This window comes from Camelus dromedarius, chromosome 5 (assembly GCF_036321535.1).
Source record: "Camelus dromedarius isolate mCamDro1 chromosome 5, mCamDro1.pat, whole genome shotgun sequence".
Classification (NCBI taxonomy): Eukaryota; Metazoa; Chordata; class Mammalia; order Artiodactyla; family Camelidae; genus Camelus; species Camelus dromedarius.
Genome location: NC_087440.1, coordinates 20,194,361 through 20,215,453, shown reverse-complemented (window position 1 = coordinate 20,215,453; position 21,093 = coordinate 20,194,361). Strand labels below are relative to the sequence as shown.

Here is a 21,093-nt window from a genome sequence, read left to right as displayed (position 1 = left end):
TGGGGATTTGGGGGGATGGGGATGGAGGAATGGCTGCCCTTTCCCACCAAAAGGGGAGAGAACTTTAGACGCTAAAGGTTGTGGGTATGTAGATTAAGTGAAACATCACAGAAAAAACCTTTTATTGTACTACAACAAACAGACAAATATTCTAGGTATGTGGTAGAGAAATCCTCTAAGAACTTTAGGGACTTCTTTTCTGTGATTTCTGTCCCCCACTCAGACCTTGAACACCATCCTAAGGATGGAGTTGGGGTCCTAAGAAGGAGGGCTCCAAGACCTAAGTTTATGCCCCTCTTCCTCATTCTTCCTCAGTTTGTTTGCCTGCTTAAAAGTTGGCCCAGATCCTGCTGCTCACTGACTTCCCATGGTCAGCCAGTCTCAAGTGTTCACATTTCTCTTCTGTCATTCCTCATGGAATGAAGGTGGTTTTTGTCTTCCCATTTCCTTTTACCTCAAATCAGGATTAAAACCTAGGGTAGTCTCTGCTCCTTTCTTCCTGTGTCCTGGTTTGTTCTAGGGTGCTGGGCTTCTTACATTCCTAGGGCTAAACTGCTTATTTTCCTTTTTATCTGCAAGGGCAGAGCCAAGTAAGTCTTAAGTCCCTGTTGGTCTTTCCCTGCCCCCATCTCCACCGTGAAAGCCAGGAAAGAGCTGGTGCCAGACTGTCTGCTGGGATCAGTAGTGGTTCCTGAGCTGCTGACTTGAGAGTCAGGCTCTTGAGCTGGGGTGAAGATGTAACGGTAGCTCCAGTGAGTCAGTTGCTCTGCCCAGGGCATTAGGGTGTGTATGGGCATGCTTTAAAATTCAGACATAGGACTGACTTCAGCCTCGAGGGAGGTAACTATCCATTGTGTCCTTGAGGTATTTGTTGGGCTGAATAGCTCCCAAGAGGCAGGATTAGGGAGTACAGCTTCAAGGAAACCCCAATTTGTTATAAGTACTTAAACTGGATATTTGTTATCTGGCGATACTGATGCGATGACAGTGTTGTATGAAGATAGGAGGCGGCTGGGGGTCCTGGGTGGGGGACCAACAGAGTGGTGCCAGTAGCAGCCCCAGATAGAGGAGTACACAGGCCCAGCATGAGGCAACCTTGACCCAGAAGGTAGCCCAGTTACCCATGGTGAAGGTCTTTTCCAGTTCTGCTTCCTCATAGCTGTGGAACCAAAGTTTCTGGTTAGAGAATCTGTAGGGCTGTAACTTTAAGACCTGTCCTACCTCCCCACCGAAGATTATGGTAGACCCATGTGTGTCTCCTGAGAACTCTTAGGACTGGCCTTGAACTGCTTTTTTCTTACAACAGCTAGGTTTTCAGAAGAGTATCCTAAGCCCACCTCCATCTTACCTGAACCAGTCGGTAAGGGTAACCATGACATAGAGTGATGCAAGGAAGAAGACGAAGTGGAAGGCAGAATAGCTGTAGGAAAGCTGCTGGGCTTGCACTGGAGGAGCTGGAGAGGTCTCTTGGTCAGCTAGCCAGGCAGCCCCACCTTTTTGCCCTGGAGAGAGGAAAGGACTGCTGGCAGTGCGGCTGAAACACCTCTTCCCTCCTCCCCCAGCTCCTTTTGTGAAGGCAATGGAGGGCTTTTTGCCACTCTGCAAAAATCTATACTTTCTCATGGATCCTTACTTGATACTCACCTTCTGGCTGTATGGTTTCAGGACAGCAGAAACAGAGTGAGGGCTTCTGTAAAATAAAAAGCAGCATGTTTTGGAATGACTTTAAAAAGAATGTCAGGGTAATAGTATAGGAAAGTCCCCTTCTTTGAAAAGATTGGACCAGTGTAAAAAGTGGAGGCACACCGGGGTTCAAATTCTAGCTCCAGCATAAACTGGCGATGGGAACTTTGGTAAGATGTTTAACCTTCTGTGCCTCAATTTCTCCATTTGTAAAATGGAGCAAATACCTACCTCACAGGGTTGTTGTGAGGATTAAATTAAATGAGATTATGTATGTAAAGTATCTAGCACAGTGCCTAGCACATTGTGGGTACTCAATAAAAGGTAACAGCAGCTAGAATCTGAGCATTCTGGGTGGAGGTTGATAGGATGCGTGTGTGTCTGTCTTTGGCTCTGTGTCAGGGGGGAGGGGTACTGGGGATATTGAGCTCTCCATCCTCACCTGGAACTCATACCTGTAAACCTTGATAATCCACAAGGGCCCAAATACCTCAGCCAGGTAGGAAGCCTCATTGCTGGAAAAGAAGAGACAGTTCTCAAGCCAGTCCAGTCGAAGAGCAGGAGGGGTTATCTTGAGGGCATTTACTGCCAGCTGGTCGTATTAGTAACTCTTAGAAGGGTATTGTGCTCCAGGAGACCCTTTCCCCCAAAGATTTAGAAGCCTTTTCATCTGAGGGCCCTAAAATCTTCGAACATTTTAAAATTCTCATTTCCCCTGCCACCTTCATCTCATACAGATCATCTGACAAGTGCTATTCTTAGAAACTGTTTTTGTTCATGGAGAGCTTTCCTCACTCTTACCTTGCTCTAAAGTTTAAATAACCATGGTCCCGGACAATCTCCTGACCATCCCTCCCTGTCCTGTGCATCCTCCCTTCTCTCACACCTCCCCCCTGACGCCTTTACGCACCAAGCAAAAAGCACACAAGCATACATGATGCCAGCACTCAACATTGCCAGAGAAGTATCTGGTGTTTCGGGTTCCGTTTTACTAAGGCCAGGCAGGCACAGAGTGTGATTCTGTCCTTGAAGGATTACTGAGAAGGGGCAACAGAAGAGAAAGGTTGTAAGAACAAAGAGCTAGGTATTTGGCAGGAGCAAAAAAGGTTTTAGCATGGGGAATCCAGGTCCTTTCCTTACCACTCTCTGGAGGACGGCTGGATAGTGCAGAGAATGTCAGGTACATGATATAGCAGCTGATGATAGAGGCCTGTAGAAGGCCAGAGCGGGCTTGCTCTGGGGAGAATGGGAATCGTTAGTTTACAGGGTAGCAACTTCCTTCACTCATCCCACCTGCATTTCTGTCTCCCCATCTTTTGGGGGAAGCAGAGAATTGACTGATATTAGGGAAGCTAATGAAATTTGCTATACTAAAGGCCCCCCAAATCTGGAATGTTGCAAGGCATGTACCCACTGAGGCGGATGCAGGGAGCGATGGAGATGAAGGAGAGAAGGCCACAGAGACAAAGGTGCAGACTAAGCAGCATCTTGTTGAGCAGGCAGCCAGCTGGGTGTGTGTAGTGGTGGAACAGGAGCACAGCTCCTACACCTGCCATGCCATAGAATCCGAGGGTGGTCAGCAGCACAGCTAGGAACCAGCGGCAGTCTTGGGCTGCACCTGTTTGCCTAAGGGTGGGAGGTGGGCAGTGGCTTGGGGCTCCAACTTTTCTTTTTACCCATTACCAACTATTCCCCCTCTTCCAGAAGACTGGTGTGACATACCCATCCCACCTGGCCCACAGTCGTCACATTCCTGAACTGCTCGATACTGCTTAATGGGAAACTCTGGGATCACTGACCTGTCATGCTTTTTGCACAACCCCACTGGATCTAGTAGTGTTAGCCTTCCCAGGAAGCCTTTTGGGTTATGTGCTCCTTACCAGTTCTTGTTCCAGGAATGGGCAAAGGCTGTAATAAGCACCAACTGCAGCAGGATGAATGTGAAGCCTCCACAGATGCCAATATAATGCCAGGCTGCAAGTGAGGCACCAATGGGAAAATGTAGCTGATCATTGAATCCTGGTCCTCTTCCTACCCCTCTTTTTTTTCTTAGAAAGTCTTTTAGCTTATTCCTGCTGATCAGGATGAGATGGAAGGTACCTGGGAAGAGATGCTCATCAGGGATGCAGAAGGCAACAGCACAGAGACCTAGCAGGAACAGCAACTTGAGGAGCCAGAAGCTGGTTAGGAGGGAAAGAGAAAACCAGACTAAGAAGCAAAGACAAAGGAGAATGAACAGTGCTGACAGAGGAAGGCAAGGGAGAAAGCAGAACTATAAGAAACGGGAGAGAAGAGACAACCAAGTATTGGCAGGGAGGAAACAGTCCTACGTGAGGAGCTGGAAACCGGCCCATTACAGCCTATTCCAAAGTCTCACTCTCAGATACCTATATAATAACAATGTTTTAGAGTTGATAAAGGGTTTGCATATAGTGACCCTACTGTTAAACCTTCATATTAGTAACTAGAAGCTCCAAGAGGATAAGTGTGTGGCTCATGGTCACATAGTTAAGTATGGTGGAAGCAGGGACTTAAACCTGTTTTCTGTCTTTTTACAGTGCTATTACTTCATCTTGGAATTTCCTTTACTCAACTTATGTCTACTTCCCTCCCCACCCTTTCTCCACCCAAAGAGTACACACAAACCTATTATGCAGCTGTGCTCGCAGGCTTGTGGGGGAGTGGAGGTGGACCAGCAGCACAGCCTGCAGCAGGTGGAAGGTGGCAGTTCCTGCACATACTCGGTACACAGCCCCAGAGCCGCTGAGCACCGGGCAGTGAGACTGGCCAAACAGATGCGCACACAGCTCTGAGGGCATCTGGATCTGGAGGGAAGGTGCATGTGAGAAATGGCTGGGCAAGTCGTCATACAGAGAGGTACCTACTTCTCATGAGTATGTCCACTCATTTGTCCTCTGCCTCCAATCTTAATCTCTTGTCTATCTCAAGGCTTCTCCTTTTATCCCTTTCTGCTGCAACCCAGCCTTCTCCCACTTACCCCATGTGCCTTGCCCCAGACTCTTTCCACAACTGTCCTTGACAGCAGGAGACAGCAGACTGCTGAGGCCCCTACATGGAGGAGGATGTAGAACAGGCGGCTACAGGGAGACTCTGTGAGAGGGGGCCACCTAGAATGAAGGCAGCAGCAGGTCCAGGGGACAGGCCCACAGCAGGACACCTGTGGATAAAGCAGACGGAGGGCAGCAAGGTGGAGATTTGCTGAGGAAAGGCTTACATTAATGTATGTGTGAGGTTAACCCGTGAGGTTAACCCATGAGGCTGAATTCCAAAATCTCCCCTTCCCTACTCTTCTCTGCTTTTATTCAGGATTTCTCAGACTGGTTCCAAGCTACTTAGGATTGCCTCCCACTGACATCAAGTAGAACTTTCATCATAAGAGCTTACCTACAGGCTTTAGCAGAACTTCCTAAAAGCCTAAGTCACACCTGGCCTCTAACCTTTCCCTGGACCTAAACATTTGGTACTGGGAACGTGGGAGGAGAGGTTTAATGATCAGTGATCTTAGAGGCAAAGAAGCAGAAAGGCCTCAGGTGAAAGGAAGGCCTATCATCTTTACCAACTCCCCTGGGTTACCCTCCCAGCTTCAGCCACCATTTTCACATAGCTCTTGCTCTAGGGAGCTCTCTGCCCAAGCACCTTCTCACCTGATAGAAGGGAGGACTCACTATGACACTGCTGACTCCACTGCGTTGCTGTGCCAAGCGAAGAGGGGTGCCAGGGCCCGTGACCGCCTTTGCACCCGCCATCCTTATCCCAGAGATTAGGCCCAGGTCCAACAGATGGAAGGTAGATGAGAAAGTAGCTTTCTTTTGTCCTCAGCCCATTGGCCTGCTGTTGTGCTGGGGCTGGTCACCCAGTTTAAGGCAGAATGGGGCGGGACAACAGGAGAACACCGACCTCCCCGGATGTGGTAAATGCAAATGCCCCTGTGAAACAAGTTTCTCCCCAGGACCCCTGGTTCACTCAGGCTGTTCTCCCCAGATTAGGGAGCAGTTTGCATATCTGGCCTCCTTAGATTAGCATTCGTAATTGGTTTAGGATTAGACATCGTCCATCTTGAACAGAGCTCCTTGGGCTGTGTGGGCGGGGTCTAGTTGAAGAGGGGGCAAGGTTGGGAATATCTGAAGTGGTGACGGGTTAGTTCTGGGACAGGGCCTGGCAGAAAACAACGCTGTACAAGCCCGGAAGGAAGTCTGAGAGGCAAACCGGTTTCCTTGCTTAAGCTACTAGAGCCCGAGCAGTAAAGAAGGTGTGGCTCGGGGCCAGCCCCGCCTCCTCCTCTCGGCGGAAGTTGCGGGGCACTTACCGGAAGTCTTCCTGAGGCGGGGCCGGGTCGTGGGGCGGCTCAGCGAGATCGAGATGGCGACCGAGGGGGACGTGGAGCTGGAGTTGGAGACCGAGACCAGCGGCCCGGAGCGCCCTCCCGAGAAGCCGAGGAAGCATGACAGTGGTGCGGCGGACCTGGAGCGAGTCACCGACTACGCGGAGGAGAAGGAGATCCAGAGTTCCAATCTGGAGACGGTGAGGTTGGCCGAGAGCGTGCTAGGCGGGATGAGAGCAGAAAGGGCTGTGAGGCTGTAACTGGAAGCCCCGCTCCGCCAGGACGGGGTCCCGATCCTGACGGCGGGAGGAGGCAAGAGGGAAACAACTGGCACTGGAGCCCGACTCTTGCGAAAAGGAGTTTGATAGAAATTGGGTTTAAAGTGGATCCCAGGTGCACGGAATTGAAGGCCCTGATTAGTGGTACACGCGTCATCCTGAATACACACCTCATCCACTTGCTAATGGTATTTTAGATTATTGGGAATTGTGGGTAGCCGAGCAGTAACTAGAGCCGTGTTTCCCATAGGCAATGTCCGTGATAGGAGATAGACGGTCCCGGGAGCAGAAAGCCAAACAGGAGCGGTAAGTCTGCATGCAGCCAACACTACCAGCCCCTCTTTCCCCAGAAATAAAAAGGCTTTTGTACCTTGTACTGTTCTTCAACGCTGTCACCAGTTCCTACAGATCTAAGATTTGAAACTTTACTTTTTTGTTGGTGGAAGGAAAAGCCTCTTGGGCAATACCTGCTGGCTGCTGTAAATATTCCGGGGAATGGAATGGGATGCTAGGTGAGGGAGTGGGAGTAGTTTTGCATTTTCAGTCAACAGTGTTTATGAAGAGTCATTTATTTATAAGGCACTGTTGGGAATGATCCTTTCTGGGAGTTCTATGGTGGAGGTAGAGGAGGAGGGCTCAAGTACTTGAATATTTGCAGGGAGAAGGAACTGGCAAAAGTCACCATCAAGAAAGAAGATCTGGAGCTGATAGTGAGTAGTAATGCCTAACTAGTGTATGGGGAGTGTGACATTACTTTGCTTAATTTGGGTTGTTTCCTGAAACAGTCAGCATGTTTTGCTGGCACATTAATCCCTGGGAGGAGGCTTAGGTAACATCATTGATCCTTTCCTGCAGATGACAGAGATGGAGATCTCCCGAGCAGCAGCAGAACGGAGCCTGAGGGAACACATGGGCAACGTGGTAGAGGCTCTTATTGCCCTAACTAACTGAAATGTGCTTTCTCAGGCCTACCCTCTGGATTAACTTATTTCAATAAAGATTTGTCTTTTTTTTTTTTTCCCTTGCAGTTTTGTCATTTTGGATCAAGTGCATTGTATGTTATATTGTATTTTATTATGGGAAACTTACATGTTGGAGCATAACCCTTAATGAACCTATGTGAAGGATCATTATAGAAGAGTACTTGATGTGCAGATGCAGATGCTAAGTGGCAGGGCAGGCTCACTCATTTGACTAGTTCTCACAGTATTCAAGGTACATTTAGAGTCTCAGCAAAGTTTACTATACCCTATGGCATGTGTCTCTAGGGTAGCTTATGAATAGCAGAAAGGCCAGTATCTGCTTAGGAGCCACTGTGTATAGATGTAAATCACCAGTCATAAGCCACTTTGAGTTAGAATTTAGGTACTGAGGTGGGAATATGGTAAGTACAGAAGTTATCAAAAGTTAGCCCTTACACAGAATTTATGACTTTTATTTTAATTGATTCAATATTTTAATTCTGAACCACAACACTTAAGCCTTAGATGTCATTTCCTGTCCTAGAGAGAATACCATTTTACCTTAAAAGTTGATCAACTTTGGCCAAGTCACCCTTTCTGAGCTTCTGTTTCCTCAACTGTAAAATGATACTTATCTGATAGGTTGTTTTAAGAATTGATGAGCAAGTGAATGTAAAACGCTTGGCCTAGTACTTGCCTCAGAGCAGACACTCAAATGGCACTACACTTTCCAAAAAGAATTTCAAGGTCTTATTCTCATTTTGGTAAGCTCTAGGGTAAGTTTTAGATTGTATCCCCCTCTGGCACATACAACAGTGACTTATATTCATCTTTGTGTTTATTACCTCATAGTAATTATTTGCACTTATATTTTTATTCTAGGACATTTAAGGATTTATGAGTGATTCTCCCAGTGGGGCGTTTAAAGGATGTGAAAGGACCTTGTCCTCTTTTATGCAATTGAGAAGCAGCCTTCCCAGTGACTAAATGTCATTCCTCGTAATCCCTAGGACTCCTAGGCTCTGCCACTTGCATGGTGGTTATGTAAATGTTAAATGGAAAAACTGAATGTAACTCTACTAGTGACATCTAGCATGAAATCATTACATTAAAACTCTTGAGAGCACTGTGCCCTTTATATATGAACTGGGCAAGGAGAAGATACTGTAGGTACTTGAACTCATCTCATGGGTCCAGTTTTGTTTTATATACAGCTATAGTTTAGAGAGCAAGGACATGTATTTGCTCACGGAATAAACCTGGGTGCCACTTATATTAGAGTCTGTGTAGCTGTGTTTGAGATCAAAGGGGATGATCAAAATGTGAAACATCTTTTGCCAGACAATTCTCTGCTATCTTTTATTTTGGTTAATGGGTGCTTGTCAGGCTGTACATTTTATTTCCAGTATGCTAAAAAAAAGCTCTTGGTGTATGAGTCTTATTTCTTGACACACACAAATGGATCAAAAAGTATGTTCACCTAGAAAAATTTACCCCCAAAATGCAAAACAGGTTTCAAAGAGCTTAGACTTCCTGTAAGGTAGAAGTAACGCATTGTCCACTTACATGCCCATGTTTCTAACCCAAGCTAAGAGCTGGAAAAAGAAACTTGGAACAGTCCCAAGTGAATATGGGAAGCCAGAGCAGTGATGAAGTTGAAGATTTCTCAGAAATAGTTCTAAGTGGGGATCCTTTAATCCTACCCTGACAGTGCTTTTCTGTGGGTTTCTCAGCGTGAGTCCAAACCTCACAAAGCACCTTCAAAGACTGGGTTTGCCCAGTCTCACAAGTAGGTCCAGCAGGGGCCATGTAAATAATAGTAAAAGCAAATGAAGGACCAGATGCTGAGATTCCCCCTTGTGTCCCACAGCTGGAAGAATAAATAGTTGAACTCTTAAGTAGTTTTCCGCTTCTTGGCAGATGGCCGTTCAAATACATCTCGTACCCCAGCTGCCTTCTGTTTAAAGAACTTTGTGTTCTGGGCACTCTCTTGGCCCCATGCTGAGTCGAAGGAGGTGGTGTCTTGATCCACAAGGTGGGTGTATTTGGTACGACCAGAGCGTCCAAAGTTCTTGACCTGTGAGAAGGACAAATGATGAGTTATACCACCAAACATGTCTCCCTGCCCTCAATACATTACTTTTCTCATGACATTAAGGTACCCTATACCTGCATGACTTTGGGAAGAATGGTTTTGTTGAAATGATCCTCCAGGGTAGGTGCGCTGAAATCTCTCTTGTATACTTCTTCATCCTCATCCTGTAGAAAAGAGTCTTATTCATCTTGTGGTTTTATTCTCATATATTCAAACTACAAATTTATTAAACTTTACAACAAGGGATACAAAGAAAGCAGAGGGTATTGAACCAAGAGCTTACATCTAGTTGAGGAAATGATACTCCTTTTTTCCTTTGTCTTTTTCCTGCCTAAGTGTAGACATTTCCTGGAGGTTGGCTATGTTTCCCTCTGCACTCAATATGTTCATTCACTCCCATGACTTCAACATCGTACAAGCCTCTCAAACCTCCAAACCTGATTCTTCTACTGCCTGATATATGTATTAGCTTGGATATTCTGTTGGGATTTCAAACTCACATCTAAAGTGAAAATTATTTCCCTAACCTTTCCAAATCAGCCTCTTCCTGACTCTTCTATTAATAGGACCAACATTCTGTCAATTACTTAGATTCTCATTACCTCAGTTATCATAGTTTTTCCCTGTAATCAATCTTACACATTCCACTGGATTAATGTTTCTAAAACAACTCTCCTTACATGTCTATCCTGCTCAAAAACTTTCAATGGTTCTCATTAAATAAGCACAATTCCTTTGTGTAGTAGTCAAGGCCAAATACTATACAGCCCTAAGCTACCTCTCCTTGCCTTCACAGATGATAATTTCTGCCTCCATTCCTTCCGGTTCCTTTACCTGGAATGTCTTCCTACCACTGAATGTCAGAAAGTCTATATATCTTAAATGTCACCTCCTTGACATCATCCTTTTCAATCTTCTACCAAACGTAACACCTCTCTCTTCATAAGTCCCATAGTACTTTCACTCTTCCTTATGTTATAGTATATATTTGCCTTAACTCCACTGTTCGATTGTAAACCTTCTGAGGGCAAGGATTATGTATCCTCTAGCCATGTTAAACAGTAGTACCCTTTACATAGTAAATGCTCAAAAGGTTTACTTGATGAACTATATAAAATAACTATAGAGAATAGTTTCAAATAAACATATCATTAAGACTATAATGTTACGATATAGATGATAAATGTATGTGCTGAAGGAATTAAAATAGTTCCATCTCCGTTAAGGAAAGCTTCATGGAAGAGATGAGTCCTTTAACCAAACACACGTTTGGAGTACTCTTTTTCCCTTCAGCTACAGAAAGGCCCAGTTGAAAGGTAGGACAATTACATAGTTTTCCTGACATCAACTTTTCTCCTTGTTAGAGCCTGAGACTACCTTATTTAATCTCAGAAGTCATTTCAATGTCACTCTTATTGTCCAGAGGAGAAGAGTTGATATATGAGTATGTATACCAAAAGACTTGCACATAAACCATTCCTATGTATCTTAGTCAGCAATGCACTGAAATGCTTAAGCGATATTTTATGACTCTGAGGTAGTACAAGAAATTTATAATCTCCAGTGACTCCCATCTAGAAAACTACATGAGCTGGAAAACCATATAATAAGCAAACGTTTTCCACTGAGCAAACAGACCCTGATTTTGGAGGGAGGGGAGTAAGGAATCCTCCACTGAAGTTTTAAATTTTTACTGGTATCTACAGTGAAAGGCAGGAATTTAGCTGCAGTTCAGGATATTTAAGTTTTGCTACAAAGCATCTGAAAAGGCTAGTCTGGTTTTTGATACAAACTCCTTTAACATCAGGAAATAATTTAACAAACGACATGCTATTAGAGTAATAAATGCAGTCAATTCTCTCATTCTCTTTCCTGCTATTTCTCTATTAAGGAATTATCCAAATACTTTGGAAGAAGTACTTTTCACTTTACATAGGGTTAATAGAATTCTATTTTGATGCTGGTCTTTATATGAGGAACAAACATGATGGCATTACACATAATGGTTAGGTAATTAACCATTTTTTTGGTCAGTTAGACCTGGTCAATTTCTGTCCGCTCAGAATGAAGTCAATTAAACTTCTGTCACCCAAATATGAGTTAATGTAAACCTCTATGCAGAGCTTGGTTTTCTCATAACCAAAATTTCTCATTTAGCCATGAATAATGATATCCCAGTGATGTGAGGGAACTCAGTAGTCTAGTATCAGGATGGGTCACTCTATTTCAGCTCCTCGATTCTTCTGTTACATCATTTCCTCCTTCCAAGAGTTGGAGCCAAAAGAGAACACTTGCTGCTACTTCTAAAATCCTGCTGCCAATGCTTTTCTCTATTGGGTTTATATTCTTCAGAGACAAAAAGCAGGTAAGAAAGTTGACCACTGCAAGTGGAAGTAATATCTCAGGACCAGTTTATACTTGAGGGAGAAAAAGTATTCAAAGCTTCTGAGTTATTCTTATTGCCCCATTTTCCCCTTCTCTTTTCAATTCTTACCATGAAGAAGGCACCCCGGTGATAATACTTCTGTAAGAACTTATATTTGCCCTTAACAGCTTTGTTGGTAATGACTTTGCCATTTGCCCGAAGCTCTGCTCGCCTTTCTTCCTCAGTCAGGTTTCGCATGCGCTCAATTTCTGCTTTCTCCTTCTCAAGCCTGTCCAGAGAACAAAACTTTATTAGGATCATTTCAGCTTCAGAAAGACCCAATTATCTGATTTGACAAAGTCCCACCTCCTTTCAAGCATTATTCATCTTCATCAAGTCTAGTCATTACCTGTTAGGAAAGGTCAGGAGCTCAATAAATAAAAAAGTGAAGAAGTCATGATGCCCACAAGACCGTGTTGCAAACTTCCAAAAGTTGATTCTAGCCTTTTTGAGGTTCAGACATACTGCTTGATTTTATAACATTACCTAATTCCCATTTTCTAAAAAGCCTTCTTAGTTTTAAAAAAACAAAACAAAACAGAATTTAAAATAACTCTGTGTAAGACTTTACTGGTATTCCTTTAGTAATGTGCTTACATGTCACAAACCAAGGATCACCATTATCAATTAGACTGAAGTGACTGTAACCTTTTTTTGGGTGGAGAGTCACAGATTCCTTTTCTTCAAAAAATGCAAAGATACACAAAATTTTTCATACAACGTTAAAGGGTGCATGGACTCCTCGAAGCCCAGGGTAAAAACTGAAGGTTAAAAACTGCAGACTAAGGACACAGTCTTCTATTGAGGGTTTCCCTTTGTAATCTGGGATTATCACCTAATTCCTAGTAATTTTTAGGAGTGGGTGATGCAGCTCAGAAATGATTCTGCTATAACATAGTGATTGTGGTAGATTATTTAAATGCCACAAATTCTCCCCCTCACAGTATGCATGCCCCTCTGCAGAAATGACATGTGAGCCTCAAAAGATCTTGCCAGCTTCCACCTTTGTCTTCTTGGAATGCTGCCCTGAGACCATTATGTAAGAAAACCAGTCTAGCCTACTGAAGCTGGAGAATGAGGCATCCTCGCTGACAGTCAGCATCAACTACCAGACTTGTAAGTGAAGCCCAGTCAATCTTCCAGCTGGACACAACTGCGTAAGAGAACCTAGCTGAAAACAGCAGAGGAATTGCACAGCCAACCTCCAAAACTGTGAGCAATAATCGTCTCAAGTCACTTAATCTGGGGTTGGGTTGTTACACAACAATAAATAACTGATTACAGCGAGTAACTTATATGTGTCTACCAGGAAACCAAAGAGTCAGCTGGCACTCTGTCATGGAGAAACACAGACAACATGTGTTTCTTTCCCCTGATTTTACTGTCACAAACCACATTCCAACTATGGGGAACTCACCCAGTTGCAAGGAAGAAAGCAAGCTAGAACAGAACTCACAGTAGGTATGGAGCCTCAGAGCTCCCCTACTAGGAACCTGTCCCCCTGGCACTATTAGACTCCAGGCCCATCCTATTACTCACGCTTCACGATCTTCTCTGTCCCTTTTGATTCTCTTGAGCTCCCGAACTTTCCATGCCTCATATTCCTCCTCATCATTTTCATCATCAGTATTGAGCGCGTCCAGTGCAGCCAGGGACCGCTTGTTCTCCTCCAGCTCTTTCTTGGTCTCCTCTTCCACAATCTGGACAGGGAGAACAATTCAACTGTTGGATTTCTCCTCAGACAAACCTCAACACTCGACTCCTTGTGCTCAGTCCTCACAGCCACCCCCAGTACCTTGAGCGTGTACTTGCGCCTTTCCTCAGCCATGCGTTTGGCCTCCTGCTCCAGCTCCTTCTGTTTCAATGCTTCTGCCTCCCGTTCTTGAACTGTTACTCGGTCCTTCCTGTGGCACAGAGGTCCTGTTAACTACCCGAAGCCCTTGGAGTGCAGCTCTTGGCTCCCCTAAGTCAAGTCCCATCCAAATCAGACAAAGCCAAACAATCTTTGGCTCTATTATTTCCAAAGAGCCAAAAATGGGAATCAGCCCTGGTCTTCAGAGCATCAAAATTTCATTCGTCTTTGAGAACGGCCTGAATAGCAAGAAACCTGCTGGACTGTGACTAGTAGGATTTCTAGCCATTAGGAAAGGAACAGGAATTTGCTCTACAAACTTAATTTTGTGTTTATTAAATTAAGACCTCAGCAGGTATGTTTTCTTTAACTGGAAAGGGAGACGGGAAAATAAACTCAGGCTCCCTGCTAACACCAAGATATGCCTGAGCAAATAAATATTCTACCAAGTTGGGGCACTGAGCAGAAGACTTTTACTTACTGCTGACATTTCAGAAGAGCAAAAGATAGAAAAATGGCTTCTATCTCCAGCTTGGAAGGTAGTAATGACGGGACTCAGGCCTGGCTTGTGAGATACTTACTTCCGAATGAAGACAGGCTTAAGGCGAGGCTCCATCTCATCTTCACTGTCTGTGTACTCTTCATACTCAGACTCTGATTCTGACTCCTCCCCAGAACGACCCTCGTCTTCCACCTCCATGACTTCCATCTCTTCATTTTTCCTCTCCTGTGCTCGCTGACGCATCATGCCACGGCGCCGTTCTATTTCCTTCAAGTTATACGTCCAAGTCAGTCAGCCAAATGGTCTGTGCCTTAAGATGGCTTTTTATTTTTATCTCATCAAGCTTAACAAATTCTGATATGAGCAAATGAAACTTAGTACCATTCTACTTTCAATCTTATCCCCAACAAATAGGTAACATTAGATCAGATTTCTGCCAAAAGCAGATGTCTTGTGCCTTTAAGGCCTCCACAAATGAGCACCAGGCCCTAAGTTTTTCTCGTACCCAGAAATGACTTCCCTTTTTTCTTTTCTTTTTTAATTTTTTTTTTGGAGGAGGAGGGAATTAGGTTTACTTATTTACTTATTTTCAGAGGAAAGACTGGGGATTGAACCCAGGACCTTCTATATGCTAAGCATGTGCTCTACCACTTGAGCTATACCCTCCCCCTCCTTTTCTCTCCTATACCTCATCATCAATCTCTTCCTCTTCTTCTTCACTGCTATCTTCTCGTTCCATGCGCCAAGCATCTCCTTCTACTTCGGAGTCACTTTCTCCTACCACTTCAGGTTCCACTATTTTCCGATGTCGAGCCAATCTGAAAAACAGAGTCTCCAAGTATAACACCAATGTCACAAAAAAGAAGGGGCATCAACCACATTTCCTTAGTCACAGAGCACCTGGACATTATGTTTGCTCTTATTAATTCTGAAGTCTTGAGATGAGGAAACTGAGGGGCAGATTAAAAAAATTAACTCAAAGTATCAGAGCAGATAGTCAAGTTGGAACTAAAGCATTAAAAGTATGCTGAGGCATCCTGGGCACTGCAACAAACTCATATGGGTGCACTGGGATATATTTTACAGTGTAAGGTAGTTTGGTTTCAACATTAGATCACACTACGTTTCCTTTCAATGATATCATATCTTGGGCTGCTGTGATAAAAAGTAAGTACTGCATAACAGTCAATATGGAACAGGAAATGAGAGTGACAGTGCCAATCTGTCCCTAAGGTTTGAGAAGTTGTCAGAACCCATGAGGCACATAAACCCCACTAGTAAGTAACTTTGGTTATGTAAGAATGAAATAAAAATGTTTTTTCTTTTATGTGCATTATATATTTCAAATGGCTATGTTGTTACGACATAACTATTTATTAAATCATTTGGATCTAACTACTTAATAAAAGAAACACAACTGTTTGGGCCTACGGGATCTGTGAAAAAATTCCTGAGACAATATGAACTGTGAAAGTTCAGGACCTATGACTTTCTCTGCAGGGTAATGTCTCCGTCAATACGCAACATACAAAGTCCCTTACTGGGAGGCTCCCTTTCCAACATGAGACCATTCATCAGTCCTTTTTTCCTACTTCATCAGTGTCATTTCTCCTCGTTTAGCCTTCAGGATAAGTAAATGGATAAAATCAATTTCTCAAATTTTATGAGATATCTTAATGCTAAAAAGACTCCTCAATAAACCAACCAATGGCCTGTGTTTTCTATTCCCTTACTGAGTTATCTTCGTAACCCTGCTGTGCCTCAGTTTCTTCACTTGTAAAATGGGGATAACAGTACCTACCTCATAAGTTTATTATGTGGATTACAAGATTTAGTAAATGTAATATGCCTGGAATAATACCTGGCACATAGTAAATATTATTCAAATATTAGCTTTATTGTTGCTCCTATTAATTAACCTTAGGGGTTCAGGTCCAGGGAAACATAATTCTAGTCACTACCTCTCTTCCACATCTTCACTGATACGGTTCTGCAAACGCCGCAGCCGAGGGTCGCTAGATGAATCCTCCTCCTGTTCCTCAGGCTCTGCTTCTTGTTCCTTGGCTTTCTTAATGAACTGAAACTCTTCATCCTCCTCATCTGAGGACTCCATTGGGGCATAGTCTGGCCTCTTTCCCGATACGTAACGTTTTACCTTCACTTTTTCCATCGAAATCTCACCTGGGTGAGAAAGATAACTTATTATGTTTCAGTAGTCTCTTTCCCAATGTCCTTCAACCCTTGGTCTTTGCAGGCAGAGCCCTGTATTTCTGGTAAACAAGAGTCCAAGCAGGAGAAGATGAGCTGCTATCCAATCATCTATTCATATAATGGTGTTTTCCTACAAAGGCCAAGTCACGGCTAGGCATCTTGCGAATACCAACACTAATGAGGCCTAGCTTGGGTACAATGAAGTGGAGGAAGGTGGACAGTTAAACAAGAGAAAAGGTTCCCCCGAAGAGGGAGACTACCTCCATCACAACGTCATGCTATTTCACCTCAACTACGGGCTAAAGCAAATTATTTGTAACAGTGCCCAGCACACAGTAAGGGCGACTTCAGTGGGAATATAAAATTAAAATACTGATCAGCTATTCTCTCAGTTCCTTTGGACTTTTCCATGGCAGTCTTTATAATATATGACCGAATAACTCAATCTTCTAATTTTTATTTCTTCCTTCTTCTCTTTTAGCTTATGTGCTTATCAAACCTACAAGCATAGATTATCTGTCTCTTACAAATACCCACAATTTCAATGAGTAGAAAAATAGTGAAAAGTAACCAACATATTATATATGAAGAATATAAGCTTGATAACCAAACTGGACAGGTCAAGGGAAAGCTTTAGGTGGACTTCACTTATGAACATAGATACAAAAATATTACATAACATAACAGTAAACGTATTCAGGCAATGTAAAAACCAATAAAGAACCCCCTAAGCTATAGTGACATAATAGGATATAGCCCAGGACTACAAGGATGGCTTAACCTTAGAAAATTAACAGGGAAAAAGTAATGCACTATTTAAAGTTTATATATTTAAAGTCACATCACTTAAAAATAGATACAGCAAACATTATACTTAATGATAAAATATTAGAAGCATTACTTTAAAGAACAGTGGGCATTGTTATGTTGTCCCTATCATACCCTCTAATCAACATTATATTATGGTTTTAATTAGTACAATAAGAAAAAGAGATAAAAGGTAAGGACTGAAAAGGAAAGAACTGCCATAATTTGCAGACTATATGATTATCTATGTAGAAAATATAAGATAATCAACAGACAAGCTAAAAAAATTCAGGAATAATGCTGGATAAAAACAACTGTAACTGTACACTGGACTACATATAATTAGAAAATACAGTTTAAAAATACCATTTATGGGGAGAGGGTATAGCTCAGCGGAAGAGTGCCTGTTTGGCATGCAAGAGGTCCTGGGTTCAATCTCCAGTACCTCCATTAAAAAATGAAATAAACCTAATTACCTCCCCCAACCAAATACTATTTACTATCACAACTAATCTATAGGACACCAAGGAATAAATTCAACAGAAGATGTACAAGGTCTTTAGGAAGAAAAATATATAATTGTATTGAAAGATATAAAAGATCAAAATAAATGTTGAGATACATCATGTTCAAGGATGAGAAGATGGCAACCATGCCCAAGTTAATAAATGCAGGATCTATAATTTCAATACAATTCCATTAAAAGCTATCCACAGGCTGATTCTAAAATCATATGGAAGAACAGGGGGCCAAAAAGAGCCAAGAAAATTCTGAAGAACAAGGTGAGGCCAAAGACCTTAACAGACACCTCACCAAAGAAGACATACAGATGGTAAATAAGCATGTGAAAAGATGCTCCACATTATATGCCATCAGGCAAGTGCAAATTAAAACAATGAGACACCACTACACACATATTAGAATGGCCAAAGTCTAGAGCTCTGATAATTCCAAGTGCTGGTGAGGATGTGGAGCAACAGGAACTAACTCACTGCTAATGGGAATGCAAAATGGCACGGCCACTTTGGAAGATAGTTTGGTGCTTTCTTACAAAACTAACCATACTCTTACCATATAATCTAGCAATCCCTCTCATTGGTATTTCCCCAAAGGAGGCAAAAACTTTTGTCCACACATTAACCTGCACAGTGATATTTACTGCAGCTTTATTCATAACTGCTAAAACTTGGAAGCAACCAAGATGTCCTTCACGAGGTGAATGGATAAACTGCAATGCATCCAGACAACAGAATATTACTCAGTGCTAAAAAGAAATGAACTATCAAGCCATGAAAAGACATGGAGGAAGCTTAAAAGCATATTACTTAGTGAAAATACCGTGTATGATACTGTAATGATGGATATATGTTACTATATACTTGTCCAAATCCAGAGTATACAACACCAAGAGAGAACCTTAATGTAAACTTTGGGTGATAAAGAAGTGTCACTGTAGGTTCACCAATCATAACAAATGTATCACTTTGGTGGGAGATGTTGATAATGGGGAGGCTATGCATGTGTAAAGGTAGGAGGTATATGGGGAATCTCTGTACCTTCCCCTCAATTTTGCTGTAAACCTAAAACTGCTCTAAAGTCTTAATGAAAAAAAAAAAAAGACAATTAAGATGAGGTGGGGGAGGTTTTCTGTATGAGATCAAAAGGTTTATTTAAATTTATAGTAACTAAAAAATATCTCATTGATTCAGGGATACACAGAGATCAAGTAAACACAGAGTGCAGAGAAACAAACCTATTTGAGAACTTGGTATATTACAGAAGTGACATTAAAAACCAGTGAACAGTGGATGAGCTAGTCAAACAATGGAGTAGTAGGGATAATTGGCTAACCATAAGATAAATAGTAAAATTAGATCGCTGACACCACACACACACACACAGACTTCAGATGGATTAAAGACTCAAGTATGAAAAACATTTTCAACATCTACATCCGTATTGGTTTGTAGGTCCTTAACTTAAGAGTCTGTCTTGCACAATTGTGCATTCAATCCTATTCAGCATATGCAAACACCTAGATGATAGAAAATCTTTGTAATTTGAATATCTATAGTTTCAGGGTGGGGAAGGATTTCTTAAACAGTATACAAAACACCACAACTCATAAAAGATAAAAATGATTAATGTGTCAACACTAAAACTAAAAATGCCTGTGTAACAGAAGACTCCATAATTGAGACAAGCCAAAAAACCCTGGGAAATAAATATTAGATTTTGGATGTATAAAAACAAATCAAATAGAAAATGGGTAAATGACAGAAACAGGTAACTTACAGAAGAGAAAACCTACGATTTCGATTAACATACGAACAAGATGCCTAGTATCACTAGTAATCAGGGAAATAAAAATTAAAATAATGAGATATCACATCTAATGGATGTAAAATTAGATTGGGCAAAATTTAAAAAATCTCCTATAATCAAGTATGTGAAGATATGGGGAAATAAAAATGCTCTTAGAATCCACTGTTGAGAGCAAATGGTAATAGGTAGTTAAGTTGATGATGAATTTCTAGGGAAATTCTTACACAAATGCACTAAAGAGACACCTTTAAGAATGACAATTGCAGCACTGTTTGTAACAGGAGAAAAAAGTAAGAAAACAACTAACTGTTCCTCAGCAGGGAATAAACTGTGATTTAATTATACAATGGAACTCATAAGCAGTTAAAATGAATGAATCAGATCTTCATGTATCCAAAGGATACTTCTCAAAAGCCTCGAGTTAAAAAAAAAAAGGCAAGTTGTACAAGGATAGGTACCATATATTTAAAAAACAAAAAATTAAAAAATGGGTATTATTTTCCAAATTCTTTACTGAAAAAATTGACTTTAGTCTGACCTCTCCTCACCCCCAAACATGTACAGTGTTCCTTCATCCATCTGCACTCATCGGAATCCTAATTATCCTTTAAAGACCAGCTTAAATGCAACTTATTCAAGAAGCTTTCCCTCATTAACCCAATCTGAAGATACTATTTCTTCTCTGCCCTCCAAAGCACTTGTTTTATATCACCTATGTGACAGGTACTACAGGTGTAAAAGACTGTACACTTCCTTAGAATATGCTTTTTTTTTTGTTTGTCTCACGTCTACTAGATTATGAGTTCCTTAAAACTAGTAGCACTGTCTTACACCACTTTGTATTCAATTTAACAAACACAGTTACTGCGTTGGTTGAAAGGGATAAAGATTTAGTAAGACATGGTTCCTGCTTCAAGGAAGTTATGAGCTTATGATGAAGTAGAGGGAGCCAGATACATAAACAATTATAGTAAGAGTTATCATAAACAGACTGCCATGGATAACCAAAGAGGGATCGTATCTCGCACAACGCCCTGCCAACAGCAGGCATTCACTATGTATCTATCAGTCTAACGAAGGTGGAGGCCAAGGCAAGAGGGTGCTTGTTGTAGGAGACAGCAGACACGCTCCAGGAATAAGATGGAAGTGGGGTTTTTCTCCCCCTAGGCAACGCGACTGGGTGCGAGGTTTGTTGGGGAACGTCGAATAAACAGAGGGCTGGGTCTTACGGGTCGGTGGGGTTAGGGTGGTCGGCGAGGGGGTAGGTTTAGGGTATACCGGGGAAGGAAGAGGATAAGATCCGTCTGGAAGAGGGCTCAGCACTGTACCTTTCTCATTGCGAACCGGGACGGCCCCAGCCGTAGACTGAATGGGCGGTTGTTTCATGAGGGCGCTTGGGACCGACATGTTGATGGCAGTGGTGGTGACTCCCGAAACTTGACTAATTCCAAACAGTGAACAGCAACAATGTCAACGAACAGAAAAAAACTCTTCACCGAGGGCCGCTGGTCACCACTGCGCGACTAATAGAAACACCACTTACGGCCGAGCTAGAAAAACCGGAAATAAACGACCAGAGGCTTGTGGGATTGTGGAGGACGTCTGGGCGTC

The 21,093-nt window shown here is 42.6% G+C and overlaps 3 protein-coding genes across 4 annotated transcripts; 1 reads left to right on the top strand and 2 right to left on the bottom strand.

Annotated features, from left to right (window-relative positions):
• Positions 1 to 22: 22 nt before the first annotated feature.
• Positions 23 to 5,789, bottom strand: SERINC4 (serine incorporator 4). Its single transcript, XM_031452749.2, is given in 13 exon segments — positions 23 to 974; positions 976 to 1,159; positions 1,349 to 1,502; positions 1,645 to 1,690; positions 2,126 to 2,198; positions 2,594 to 2,720; positions 2,824 to 2,919; positions 3,098 to 3,309; positions 3,564 to 3,657; positions 3,784 to 3,863; positions 4,330 to 4,508; positions 4,682 to 4,861; positions 5,349 to 5,789. Coding segments are annotated over 13 exon segments (1,557 nt in total). The 5' UTR covers positions 5,451 to 5,789; the 3' UTR covers positions 23 to 944.
• Positions 5,790 to 5,926: 137 nt separating this feature from the next.
• HYPK (huntingtin interacting protein K) lies at positions 5,927 to 7,319 on the top strand. Of its 2 annotated transcripts, XM_010994926.3 has the most exons (4): positions 5,927 to 6,225; positions 6,554 to 6,609; positions 6,962 to 7,013; positions 7,159 to 7,319. In XM_010994926.3, the coding sequence occupies exons 1-4, from the start codon at positions 6,064 to 6,066 to the stop codon at positions 7,252 to 7,254; spliced, it is 366 nt and encodes a 121-aa protein (XP_010993228.1). In that variant the 5' UTR covers positions 5,927 to 6,063; the 3' UTR covers positions 7,255 to 7,319. The 2 variants fall into 2 exon arrangements, with proteins under 2 accessions (XP_010993228.1, XP_031309033.1); XM_031453173.2 differs by lacking the exons at positions 6,554 to 6,609; positions 7,159 to 7,319 and having other exon boundaries at positions 5,956 to 6,225; positions 6,962 to 7,021.
• A 1,291-nt stretch (positions 7,320 to 8,610) lies between these two features.
• Positions 8,611 to 21,061, bottom strand: MFAP1 (microfibril associated protein 1). Its single transcript, XM_010994925.3, has 9 exons — positions 20,811 to 21,061; positions 16,101 to 16,320; positions 14,828 to 14,957; positions 14,219 to 14,406; positions 13,581 to 13,689; positions 13,325 to 13,485; positions 11,855 to 12,014; positions 9,435 to 9,524; positions 8,611 to 9,342 (listed from the first exon to the last, which is right to left on the bottom strand). Exons 1-9 carry the CDS (start codon positions 20,887 to 20,889, stop codon positions 9,160 to 9,162), a joined length of 1,320 nt encoding a protein of 439 aa, XP_010993227.1. The 5' UTR covers positions 20,890 to 21,061; the 3' UTR covers positions 8,611 to 9,159.
• Between the last annotated feature and the right edge of the window lie 32 nt (positions 21,062 to 21,093).